This window comes from Corvus brachyrhynchos, unplaced genomic scaffold (assembly GCF_000691975.1).
Source record: "Corvus brachyrhynchos isolate BGI_N302 unplaced genomic scaffold, ASM69197v1 scaffold182, whole genome shotgun sequence".
Classification (NCBI taxonomy): domain Eukaryota; kingdom Metazoa; phylum Chordata; class Aves; order Passeriformes; family Corvidae; genus Corvus; species Corvus brachyrhynchos.
Window position 1 is genome coordinate 1,271,627 of NW_008236807.1, and position 13,435 is coordinate 1,285,061.

Genomic DNA, 13,435 nt, shown 5'->3' on the forward strand with positions numbered 1-13,435 from the left:
GGCTCTCAGCTCTCCCTGGATCCTTCCCTTCTCCAGGTGAGCACCCCCAGCTCTCCCAGGGTCTCCAGCCCTGGAGTATCCTCATTGTTGTGTCTTACAACAGCCTGAGGGAAACACCCACCAACAGGCAGTGAAAGATTACAACTTGAAAAATAATTTTAAACTAATGAGGACAGTGAAAAACTGTGAATGTTGTCGTTCACAGCTCATCCCTCCAGCTCCAGTTCGTGACCTGGCCCCAGTGAGGAGCGTTTTCCCTCCCTGGATGCTAGAAAGGCTGCTGAGGGCATTCTGTTTGAATGCTTCTGTAACACACTGCACAAGCACATTAAGGCTGAGATAATTTAGAGCAAGGTCCAGTAACCCCTCACCATCAGCGTGTTCTCAGTGGGGTTATTGCTCTTTGTTGGAGTTGATGACATTTTATTGTCGTTGCAGCCCAGCCGATTCTATTTTATGAAAAGAGTGGCTGGGCCTCATCCCAGTCCAAGACTTGTGGAATCACACATGGCCTTTGTGGCTTAGCAGAGTGAATCCAAGCCTGTTTTCTTAAATAACTTCATGCCCAAATGGAAAATTGGCATTTGTTCTGCTGTCTCTTAAGATTACAACCTTCAGTTCCCTCAAGTAATCGTCACCCACGGGAGCGGCGAGGCTTGAAGTGTTTAACTGGTGATTGCTTTTTCTCGACGCTGCTTCTGCCCATAATATCTTTTATTTTTGTGGTCAGTTAACAGGGTTTTGGGGCCTTTTATAGCTGAAGAGAATAGTTAAATATATATTGCTCTGGAGAGTAATATTTGGATAATAATGTGCCACGAGTTAATGTCTTGTGGTGCTTTGTGTTGAGTGCTGTAGTTGACCTTTGCTGGAGAGGAGAGAAGTGTCTGCTTGTTAGAACATATTATTTAGCACCTTTATAAAGGCAAAACTGGTTGGTTTGGGGTTTTTTTTTTAGTGTGAGGCTCAGTGAAGGTTTTATCACCACGATTTGGGGATGATGGTGTGATGTTAGGCCTTTACAAAGCCTGCAGTGAGTCGTAGCTCTTGGGAAGTAAGTGGCAGTAATAAATCCAGAATGTGCTTTGCTGTCCTGGATTTGGTTGGTGCTGCTCATTTGGGTCTGTCTGTAGTTTTTGTGTGTGTGTGTGTCTGTGTGCTTTACACACACAGTGATGGAAAGTTACTGTGGGAAATTCAATGTAGGGACAGGGATACCATTAAAATGGATCATTTAAGTGGATGAAACTGTATTTTTTGCCACCTTTATATAGAAGCAGGTTTCAAACTGTTGCAGAATTATTTCTTCCTTTAAAAATCAGAAATAGTGAGGTTTAGTGTATCGTGTACTGATAGTTAATATATCCAAGTAGTCCTGAACTGGCATCAGCTACTTCTATCATAGAAATATCAGCAAAGCATCAATTCAGTCTCCCAGAGGCTGGATCTGCCTTTCCATGAGCTGGAGCTGGAGCTGAGGAGAGCCTTGATTCCTTTGCTTCCCTAAACCTTCATAAACCTCCTCCAAATTCCTTATTAGGAGTAAATAGTAAGGAATTCTAGCACATGGTGTTGTTTGCAGTGATGATCCTTGACTTGTGTTCTCCTGAGCAGCCAAGTGGAGTCTTGCCAATCTTCATTAAATGTTTTTTTTTTTTTTTTTTGGATGGAGTAAAGCTGAGCTCAAGTGATTCCACATGCAAGCTCTAAAAATAATTGGTGATCTGGGTTTACATGATGAGGTTTGGAAGGCAAATGTTGGTTTGCTGATCACGGAATTGTGGAATTGGAGGGGTTGGCTCCATCCCCACTGAGCTGATCGGACCCTGGAGCTGCGAAGAGTGTGGATTTTGTCCTCAATAGTGGTTGGACAGGCTTGGCTACATCTGGGATCATTCTTTGTGTGTGAACTTGTCAAAATTAGGCGTTGGGTTTGATGTGTGCAAGCCCAAGAAGTATTTTTTTATTTATTTCTATATATAACATTTAGGTACTACACAATATTCCACAGAGATAAAACTGGTCCTCCTCGAGTTCCTTCTAATTAAAGCCTGCAGTTCCTATATTATCTTTCCTACTCTGTAGCAGCATCCATGCCCCTGTTAGAAGGAATTTGTATCCTTGCCATCCACGTGATTGTTTATTTTAGTATCCTGCTATTCACTAAAAACTCTCCCTTAAGCTGAAAAGAAACGTGCATCCTAAATTTGGGTGATTCCCACACGCTGCTCCCTTTGCAGCTGCAGGAGCCAGCTGTGGGAGAGGTGCATTTGTGTGTTAATGGTGGTGTGCTTTTTATTTTAAGGGGGTTTTTCTTCGTTTTCTGGAGGGGAGGGGAATTTTATAAACAAATTGTGGTTTGGGAGAGTGCAAGTCGGTTCATAGCCATTTAAATAAAAGTATTCAGACTCATTTTGTCTTTCAGGGTTGATGGGAATCCTGTTTTCATTTGATAGCTTGCTCCTCGAGATATTTGGAGTATAGGCAGCCACAGCAGGTCGGATCAGAGTCCCCTGAGCTTGTTGGGCAACAGCTGGGAGTGGGTTTTTAGGGAGTGTGCCAAAAATGAGGGAAATAGCAGTTACGCCATTTTGCCTTCAAACAAGTGGTGGTGTGGGGCTTTCCTGAGCCAAATCTTGCTTGTAATCTCTTGATGGGCATCTCACACCTTCCTGGGTAATTATTTTTGAACCCAAACGTGCTTTTGATGACCCCAGTATCCCCTGACAGTGAGTCCCAGCTTTTCATTCGCTGTTTTTTGGGAAAGGTTTGGATTATTTTTGCATTGTAAAGCCACTGCTAGAAAACATCTCTGGCTGCCTGTCTCCTGTAATCCATTGATAATTTCATCCTGTAGCTCATTGATATTTGAGATCCAGCTCTTGTAGTTGTCCTCTCTGGGCTGAAGAGATCTGGTCCTCATGTAGTGTCCTGAGGGCCTGAAGAATTACCTTGGCAACCAGTTCATCCAACAAATCAGGGTTCCCAACCAGGATAATTTTTCCTCATCCTATTGTCTTTGTCTTCTAAGTCCTTGCCCAAGAAAGGCGTTAAGGATGTGCAAATGTGGAATTGCTCAATCATGGAATGGTTTGGGTTGGAAGGGACCTTAAAGCCCATCCAGTGTCACCCCTGCCATGGGCAGGGACACCTTTCACTATCCCAGGCTGCTCCAACCTGGCCTTGGACACTTCCAGGGAGATCCAGGGGCAGCCACAGCTGCTCTGGGAATTTCATTCCAGGGCCTCCCCACCTTCCCAGCCAGGAATTCCCAATTCCCAATCTCCCATCCAGCCCTGCCCTCTGGCACTGGGAGGCCATTCCCTGTGTCCTGTCCCTCCATGCCTTGTCTCCAGTCCTTCTCCAGCATCTTGAAACTCTGTTCATTACTTGCTTTGCCAGATATAAGATCATAATTTCTCTCTGTTTAACTCAGAGAAGCTCTTCCCTCCCTCTCTTTCTTACAACACAAGGAAATTGTTTCCACTCTGCTTTTCCAAGAGGCTGCTCCAAAATCCAGCCAGCATTCCAGGTGTTTGACCAGGTGGGAAACACTCTCCAGGTTGAAAACCCGGCCCTCTAGCGAGGTCAGTAGGATTTTCTGCCAGTCATCCCTGTAAAACCAGGATTTTGCCAACATACTGAACTTGGCCTGGTGCTCCCCAGACATCATTAAATGTCTCTCTTCTTGCAGTGAGTGTGTGTGAATGTGCTGGAATGTCTTCCCTCCTCTTCTCATCTCTGTCCCTAAATTCCAAAGGTCAGAATGTGTGTTGGATCTTTATTTGCTTTTGAGAAGGCTGGGTGAGAGATGAAATAAATGAGAGGATGGCAAACATTTGCCTGTGATTTTGGGGGTGCTGGGATTTTTGGAGAAAGGATCTAAAAATAACACGGGGAAGATTAACACCGGACTTGATCATTAGTAGCACAAAAGGTGCAGTAAGTTGAGCTCCAACCTCTCCATGAATCATTTATTTAGCATTACTCTGTAGATTTTACATTCTCAATTGCGGAGCAGAAACCACCGTGGTTCTCCTCCTGCATTTCAGCAGAGATTTGTAAGGAAAATTCTTTCTTTTACACCTTTTGGAGAAGTCACACTCTGCATTGGAGTGTAAATAAAAGCAAGAATCGGCTCCGCAGTACTTGATCTTTTGCTGGCAGCACTTCCCACACAGTGATTGTGAGGGCTCTGTGTGGGCACAGCTTGATTAGGGACCAGCATTTGGTGGATATTCAGCAATCAGATCTGTGTTTTTCCTTCCAAACCATTAAAGAAGAGCGGAACCGTTCGGTTTGTGCCTCGCGTGTTTCGTGACACGCCTTCAAGTCATCACCTACTTCATGTGCGAAGACAATCTTTAAAAATAGTTTAATATAAAGAGTAAATTAATGTAAAAACTAAAAATAATGGTGCAGCAATGAGGACCTCATTACCATATGCCCTTTTGTCTTTTTTTCCCTGGGTTCTGTTTTACAACTATTTTTTGTGCTACAAACCCGTCCTGTGGATTTGCTCGGCAGTGATGCTGCTGGAAGAGACTCTTTTTGGGTGAGGTCATGTTAAAAAAAGAACCCTCTCAGCAGCACCTTTTTGGGTGATGATGGAGAGCACAAGTGCCTCGCTGCTGTTTCAGAGGTGTCCGTTCACACTTCAGCTTTGAGCTGCCCTTCCCTCAGGGTCTCCTGAGCTGGGCTCACGTTTCTCCTGCTGCCTCCATAAGCAAAGTACCTCCAGCATGGCCTTTCCTGTCCATCTGCTCAGCCAAATCCATCTCTGCTCAGGCTACCAATGTTTATTTTACCTTTTTTTTCCCTCCTGGCCGACAGAAATGGATGTTTGCCCTGACTGTGTCTGGTGAAAGCAGCGCTGCAGATTCTTTCCTACCCCAAATTCACATCATCCCCTTTCATCCTGCCACTGGCTTCCTCATCTGTTATCCCAGGAAAATCACACATCTTCATTTTCCAAGCCCTCTATGTCCCACTTCTGCTTCTGTGCTATTTCCAGTTCCCTACTGACTTCTCTCTGAAGCGTTTGTGACTCCACCTTCTATCCTCACTCATCCCCTTTCCAAACTGCCCAGAGAACTGTAGACTGTCCCTGGATCCCTGGCAGTGTCCAAGGCCAGGCTGGACCGGGCTTGGAGCAACCTGGGACAGTGGGAGGTGTCCCTGCCCGTGGCAGGGCTGGCACTGGATGGGCTTTAAGGTCCCTCCCAATCCAAACCATTCCTTGATTCCATGAAACATGATTTGTTCTTTCTCAGAAGGAATTTCTGCTGGACACAGATGATGTTGATTGATTAAATTCCCACAGATCCTTCTGGAAACCCTCTTGGCTGTTCATAAAGCACTTGAAAACAATAAGGATGTTTCACACTTTTTGGGCTGCTCACCGTGAGGGTGTAGATTGCCTCAGTTTCCTTTTGTTTCACCACCAGTTTGCATCAATTTGTTCTTCCTTACCTTTGTGTGTGTTATGACAGCACTGAGACAAGAAACATCCTCCTTTTTTTGTTGTTTATTTTGCATTCTGCCAGGCCTGGTCACAGCATGGCTCCTCTCCTCCATCAGTAGGGCGAAATAAAACAGGTCAGAGCATCCTCTCCAACACCCTCCCGTGCTGGTGCTTTGGGGCTCAGTGGGATCACGTTCATTTGTAGGGTTTTGTTTGAGAGTTAAGACTTCCCTGGATTTCCCCAGCATGGCCTCATGCCAGGAACCACCCCCAGTTTATGGTTTGGATGTGCTGAGCTGCTCTTCGGAGGAGGCACAGCAAGATTTGACCTCAAAGAGCTGCAGGTTGGGCTGTTCCGTGCTGCTCGGGCACAGAGGATCAGTCTGGTCTGTTTTATTTAGTACTTCACAAGTAGCCAAGGGTTACACAAATAAAATCAGCTGCCTTTGATAGGTGTCAGCACTTTAATGAGGAATTAAATTAAGCCCTGGATACTCCTGCCCATCTCATGGCACTATTTTTATCTCTTGCTCTGCTTTTTTGTTGCTATTTTTTTCCCCCCATATTTTATGACAATGGCCTGAAGTCCTGATCTGGGGGGGATTATGCCAGATACCTGCACAGCTGGAAACTCATCAGCCATTCAGATTCCTTCAGTGAGAGTGTCAGTTTTAGCACGAAACTCGCAAAGCTCACCGTGGTGATTTCAAATTTCCTCTTTAGTAGACATTTTGTTTGAATGCCATGAAGGGGCTCTTCTTGCCGAGCCCCCAGGAGTACAATAAGCTATGCTCTTTGAGAGAACCCAGATGAGTACAAAGTTCCCTTCATTAAATTTTCTTTTCATGCTTTAGCATAGGATATTTCTTTCTAAGACTCTATCGTTTCCTTTTGTGTTGTCATCCTATTACCTTTATGAGGTTGTGATGCATCAGCTCGATGGAAAAGGTGGGTGCATGGCTCCCTCAGAGGTTTATTCCAGCACAGAAAGATTATTCTGGCATGGGAGGTGCTTCAGGAGCAGCTGGAGAAGGGAAAGCAGATAAGGAATTGCAAACTTGATTAAGAAACACCTCGTTCCTCGCATGCCATGTGGCTGCTGCTCGTATTGACTTTTGCTGAGAAAAGCATTTGGAGATTTTGGGTGTGTTGTTTCTGTAAAGGAGTTCTGGAATTACACTGAGTGGAGATGGAGATCTGTCAGGATTCCCTGGCATTCCTGCTGCACTCCTAGGGTTGGTGTTTTTGCTTCAGTTTAGTTGTGAAATCCTGGAGCAATTAAATAAATAAATACGATGTGGGACACAATCTTGGTTTTTTTTACAGGGGCAGATAGTGATAGGACAAGGGGCAAGGGATTTAAGTGGAAAGAGGGGACATTTAGATGGGATATTGGGAAGGAATTCCTGGCTGTGAGGGTGGTGAGGCCCTGGGATGGATTCCTGGAGAAGCTGTGGCTGCCCCTGGATCCCTGGCAGTGCCCAAGGCCAGGCTGGACATTGGGGCTTGGAGCAGCCTGGGACAGTGGGAGGTGTCCCTGCCCACGGCAGGGGCTGGACTGGATGGGCTTTAAGGTCCCTTCCAACCCAAACCATTCTGGGATTCTCTGGTGACACTTGTCCCACCACATGTCCAAAAATGCAGTTCTCTCTTGGGACATGGGATAATTCAGGGAAGGGACCTCCTGCTGTAAGGATCTTCTGGCCCCACCTGGGACCAGACCAGGTTGCTTTATCCACTCAGGCATTTAAAACTTCCACATTTTCCTGACACATCCACATAATTGCTGGGTTTGCAATGTTTACGTTTTCCTACAAGCTTTTCCCCCAGTCAAACCCCACAGACCCTTAAATGCTTCTGTAAAATTACTTTTATTCTTAGAACCACAGAAGGGTTTGGGTTGGAAGGGACCTTAAAGCCCATCCAGTGCCACTCCTGCCATGGGCAGGGACACCTCCCACTGTCCCAGGCTGCTCCAAGCCCCAATGTCCAGCCTGGCCTTGGGCACTTCCAGGGATCCAGGGGCAGCCCCAGCTGCTCTGGGAATTCCATTCCAGCCCCTCCCCACCCTCCCAGCCAGGAGTTCCTTCTCAGTATCCCATCTAAGTATTAATTGATGGAATCATAGCAGCTTCAGGAGGTTCTCTGTTAGGGAGATACTTCATTTCCCTTTGGAGGAGTTTCCTTGCTGTTGTTTCTGACCATCCATCTGAGAGTCCTGTGATCCATCACCGACAGGAAACAATGGGAAACCCTTCGGAGGGGTTCCCATAATGCACGATGGGATCTCCTTTCCTCAAGAGGAGATCCTGCAGCCTGTGGTTTGTGGCCCTCTAATGCCAGGCAGTAATTCCATTTAGTGCTTTCCCAAAAGTGCCAGCAGAGCATTAGGGGAGTGGAGCAAGCACAGCTGATCAATACAGAGACAGTGCTTGCCTTCAAGAGATTAATCCAAGAAAACGGACTTGGTTGATTTGAAGGAAGTGGCCTTGTTCTCACTGACCTGCAGTGCCTGGAAGGACAGGGCTGAGAGCAGGTTTTCGAAAATCCCACCCCAAAAGTCAGAGTATGAAAAGAAGTCACTGTAGGGCGGGAGATGATGTGTCCCACAGGGCTCCCGTATGGTTGGCAATGTATGGAATCCTTTGAAGCACTGGAAGAAGGGATAATACCTGGATTCTGGTCACTGATGGCGTGGCTCTGGGAAAAAAAGCAATCAAAAAGCTCTTTATCATGGGTTAGAGAGTTCCCCCCTTGAAATGGCTTTAGATACACTGACAGAATTTATGCAGCGAGGGTAGAGCAGCGCATTCCCTTTTCTCCTCACCTGGATATAAGTCACTCTAAAATCACTTGGAATATAGGCACAGCGAGGTTTACTCTGGGTGTTTTTAGTTACTTCAGGCTCTGTTGTACTGGTTTATCAATTCACACAAGGGGGCTGAGCATTTTAAACAAGCTCTGGTTTAGCTGGACCTAAATCATCACTGCTGGGAGATGTCTACAGAGAACATCCCTGGTGCTTCTGTTGTTCCCTGTCCCAGTCCAGACCTTGCCATCCTCCCTCCATGTGCAGGTGCTTGTGATTGCACATTTGGATGCCTGACACGCCTCTGAAGCGCGTGCTGATCTCAGCAGAGGGGGGATTAAGGGAAAATCCTCCTCCCTAAGAGTCTGCAGGAGTTTGAACTTGGAGATCATAAAGTGTGGAAGTACCTGGGACTGCATTTAAATTCTGGTTTAGATTTTACAGATGCAGGGTAACGAATGAAGAGAGAGAGAGATGTTTTATATAGGTACATAGTGTAAAATCAAGATGACTTAACAGTCCCTTTTTTTAGCATGATGTCTTCAGTGATTGTCAAGAAGTCAATTCCCTGGAGGAGCAGCGTTTGTGCTTTGTGTTTCATTTCCTTGCTGGAGGAAAATAGATCTGCCTTGGCCAATCAGCAAAATGAGAATTGGAATCACAGAATGGTTTGAGTTGGGAGGGACCTTAAAGATCACCCAGTTCCACTCCCTGCCATGGGCAGGGACACCTTCCACTATCCCAGGCTGTCTAGCCTGACCTTGGCCACTTCCAGGGATCCAGGGGTGGCCTGGGCCAGGGCCTCCCCACCCTCACAGGGAAGAATTTCTTCCTCTGGAAGTGCTCAAGGCCAGGTTGGATGGGGCTTGGAGCAGCCTGGGATCGTGGGAGGTGTCCCTGCCCATGGCAGGGGGTGGAACAGGATTGTCTTTATGGCCCCTTCCAACCCAAACCGATTCAATCGTAATAATAATAAAATACTAAAAGATTTTTGTCTTTCCTGAGATGTTTTTAGAAGGAAACCCTGAAGCTGTTCTCTGTTCCCACAGGAGATACGAGTCCCACCCGATCTGTGGGGAGCTGCAGGATAAAATCCTCCAGTGCTACCGGGAACACGCCCAGGAGACCCTGAGCTGCTCTGCCCTGGCCAGCCAGTACCTGCACTGTGTCAATCATGCCAAACAGGTGAGCTGGACTTATTCCCACTGAAAAATGATGGAATGATGAGGAGAGGAAGCTGATCGGATTATCCAGTTAGTCCTTCTTCCATGCCTAAGCATTTCCCAGTACGTGCATTCCCAGAGCTCCGTGGAGACCACTTGGAGTTGATTTAAATGCTCAGGTTTCCATCTCCTCCCCTAGGAAGCTGTTGTTTAGTGTAGGAGCTCTTGCTGTTGGCAGATGTTTCCTGTTACCTGCAGTTTTAGCAGTAAAACAAGGGGATTAAATTACCTGGGACTCTTTGCCATAAATATGAGGAATTCATGGATGTCTCCAACTAGATTGGTCACCACTCGGAATTCTTGATTTCTTCTGTCTTGCATTACCCAAGGGTCTAAAACTGCTATTGGCCTCCTCTCTTCCAGTTTTTAGGGTGTGGGTGTCACTGCAGATTAAATCTTCATGCTTTATTAGTGCAGCATGAAGGAAAATGACAGCAATATGGAAATCATTAAATTAAAAGAAGCTACAACTTCTCAGCTTTTCTCTTTTTCATCAGCTTGCATCTTTCAAATAAAGAAATTCATATATTGACCTCAGTTGTGTTCTTAAACAAACCAGCTGGAAATGTGCTCACAGTCCACGTGCAGGATGTGTAGAAAGTGCTTCAATCAGTCTGTTGATCTTTATTTCTGCTCAGATCTGTGAGTTAATATTTGAGCACGTGAGGACACCCATCTCTGTGTGATAGTGGAGACCTGGCAAGCACATCTGGTGTTTGATCATGGTAATCACCTTCACTGGGCTTAACTCTGCCTGTGCAGAAAATCCGTGAGACTTTGGCTCTGATCCTTCTCCGTGACCTTTTGCTGTAAAATGCTGCAGCCTGGAGCTGGTATTCCCGAAGATCTGCTGGAATTAACACTGCTTGTGGTGCTGGGTGAGCATGGGAGGAGACAGTGCTGGTGTGGCAGTGCTGAAGTTGTTCCTCAGTCACTGAGAGCTTCCAAAATCACCTCCTTTAATACATCCTTTATTGATATTTGTTGTCACATCCCTGGAAGTGTCCAAGGCCAGCTTGGATGGGGCTTGGAGCAACCTGGGATAGTGGAAGGTGTCCCTGCCCATGGGGTCCCTTCCAACCCAAACCCTTCTGTGATTCCAAGAACTCTCCTCCTGCCCATTTTGGAATGCACCAATCTCCTTTTTTAGGAAAAGTCCAGTGAGTAATATTAAAATCACGGAATCATTAAGGTTGGAGAAGATCCTTAAGACCATCCAATCCAACTGTTCCCCAGCACTGCCAAGGCCACCACTGACCTGTGTCCCCAAGTGCCACATCCACACTGCTTTGAAATCCCCTCAGGAATGGGGACTCCACCCCTGCCCTGGCCAGACAAGCCTTTGAGTGAAGAAATTTTCCACAAGATCCAACCTAAACCTCCTCCCCTGGTGCAGCTTGAGGCCGTTTCCTCTTGTCCTGTCACTTGTAAACCTATTTGGGTTTGTTCTGTAGTGGGTTCCCCATGGCCATGCAGCACCTGCAACAGTAATTTACTGTATTTATAATTTTGTATTATTTTTTAAAGTAACCAGAGAAAAATGGATTAATTACTTAGACATGTTTAAGCTCTAACTCGAGTTTGTATCTGATAGGAATTTCTTCAGAAGACTCTGATGAGGATGGATTAATTCATGTTCAGATGGTGCAGGAAAAAGGAAATTGCATAAATATGAGCATTAGGTTTTTGAACCCTTTTAAACACCTTTTTTTTTTTGTTGAAGATCTTCACCCAAGCCTGTCAAGTAGTTAAAAGTGTTCCCTAAATGTTTCTTATTCTGTTTCACACATGCTTCAAGATGAGAATTCAGAGAGGTTTCTCTCATGATAACAGAGAAGGAGAAGCCTTTTATGATGGAAATATTTGCAAGCAGGAGCAATTGTTTTTCATAATGAACACCAGCCCATCCTCCACGTGCTGCAGCTGTAATCATAATTATTTTTACTCACTGTTTGCCCACAAGTCCAGACAGTTACTTTGAAATAATTTCTAAACACTGCTATAAAATAACTTCAAAATTACCTTCTCTGTGCGCCTGGTTGGGAGCCAGAGGAGGGGGATGAATGGCAGATTCAGAAATGAAAAAGTTAACTGACACTGGCTACAAGAAACAAAGGAAGAAGAAAATTTGCTAGAGGGAATAGAGCAAGATATTGAAAACCAAATAAGTGAACTAATCCGATTTCCTGGCGGTGAGTCTGGGCACTTGTGCTCGGGCTGAGCACACTCTGTGCTTTTCATAAATTGAATTTATTGACTCCTCTTTCTTTCCTATCTTGCTTATAATTATCTCCCCCTCTCTTCTGTGTGCTCCTTATTTCTCATCCTGTCTGTAATCTCATGTCTCTATCTGTCCTTTTCTCCCCTCCTTAGAAAAGCCCAGAGAGTTGTTAATTCAGAGGGGTTTGACACATTGTTGTATCTTCCCTTGAAATCTCTTCCCAAAGTCACAAGAAGCTGGGGAGATAAATTAAACTCCGTTATTAATGTTTGCATTTTATTATAATGATAATACCAGTAATGGAGAGGAAAACTTAACCTAATGGAGCCATTAAGGGGAAGATACTGGGATTGTGTGTGGCATTTATTTGTGCTGCCACTGCTGCAGTAACTCCAGCCAGACCATCCATGGCTTTTTAATCCTTTATCCTGGTTTTCCAGCCACAGATATGGACAATAGCTGTTAAAATAAACATTTTGGGGTTTGTTTTTTTTTTTCAATTTTTCTCTCTACCCTGGGCTACAAGAAGTTCTAATTCTGACATAAAAACATAACTAGTCCATGGTTTAATGAATCTGTGCAATAATTTCCTGTTAAACCACAGAATTCCGGAAGGATCCTGCTCTTTGCAGGCAGGTGAGGTTTAACAGTACTTAAAATAACAATACCAGCAGCTGCTGGTGCGTGACAGCCTGGCCACAAAATGTTATCCTTCAGCCTTGTAACCACTGTTTTAATTGCTTGGATCAAGTGGTCCTTAATTATGCATCCCAAATAGAATTAAACCAGGATTTTAGCCTCGTCTTCCAGTATTTTTACTTAAAACGAATTTCTAGTCTAAGAGAAGAATCTGTGGAGTTTGTGTATCTGGAAACACTGAACTGAAATGCAACAAAAAGGCCTCATCATTTACCACTGCCCTCATTGAAGGAAGTTTGTTACGGAGCAGGCTCCCTCCATGGTGTTACGTAAAAACACAAGGGAAATATTTTGAATGCATTAATTTAAAATGACAAGAAAAAACACTAAAAAAAACCCTCCAAAATGAAGGTAAAACCAAAGCAAGGCCTGGAACGTGCCCATTTGCCTGAAGGTGAAATTTTGTGGGCAGAAATACGCACATGATAAACAAATATCTGCAATTTCTTTCCTTAGGACACTAAACAAAATTAGCCCGTTTTTTCTTGGATCCCTTAGGAATTTCCTCCCTTAACTTGTGCAGTGTTAAATTGACATAAAGTTAATATTCAGCCCAGAGATGGCTTGGAGTGAGTCTTTAATTCCTCTGCAAAAAGGAGTTTTCCAGGTAGAGGAGCCTTCCTGAGCTTTACAGAAATCTCCATGGGGTTGCCGTGGATCTGAGATTGGAGGTTTTGGTTACAGATGAAACTTTCCCAGATTTTTATTTGCAAACACACCCAAGGAGCATAAAACAGACTCCTTTTATTCCATCAGCCTCTTCTTCTCTTCTGTGTACTCTGGAGGATTTTGTGGGCACAAGGACAGGCACCACCTGCTCGTGTGAACACCTTGGAGAATCTTAAAATCACGGAAGGTTGTTGTTAAGGTTGGAAAAGACCTCCAAGATCATCGAGTCCAACCATTCTCAGCACTGCCAGGGCCACCACTGGCCCATGTCCCCAAGTGCCACATCCACACGGCTTTAAATCCCTCCAGGGATGGGGATTCTGCTGTGCCAGGCTGGACAATCCCTTAGG

At 45.1% G+C, this 13,435-nt stretch overlaps 1 protein-coding gene across 3 annotated transcripts in view; it reads left to right on the top strand.

Annotated features, from left to right (window-relative positions):
* The window catches only part of CHCHD3 (coiled-coil-helix-coiled-coil-helix domain containing 3), a 126,477-nt gene that overhangs the window by 111,226 nt on the left and 1,816 nt on the right, over positions 1 to 13,435 (top strand). For all 3 annotated transcript variants that reach the window (XM_017728006.1, XM_008628863.2, XM_017728007.1), the window contains one exon: positions 9,323 to 9,458. In XM_017728006.1, the coding sequence (XP_017583495.1) occupies positions 9,323 to 9,458 (136 nt within the window). The remainder of the gene's footprint in view (positions 1 to 9,322; positions 9,459 to 13,435) is intronic.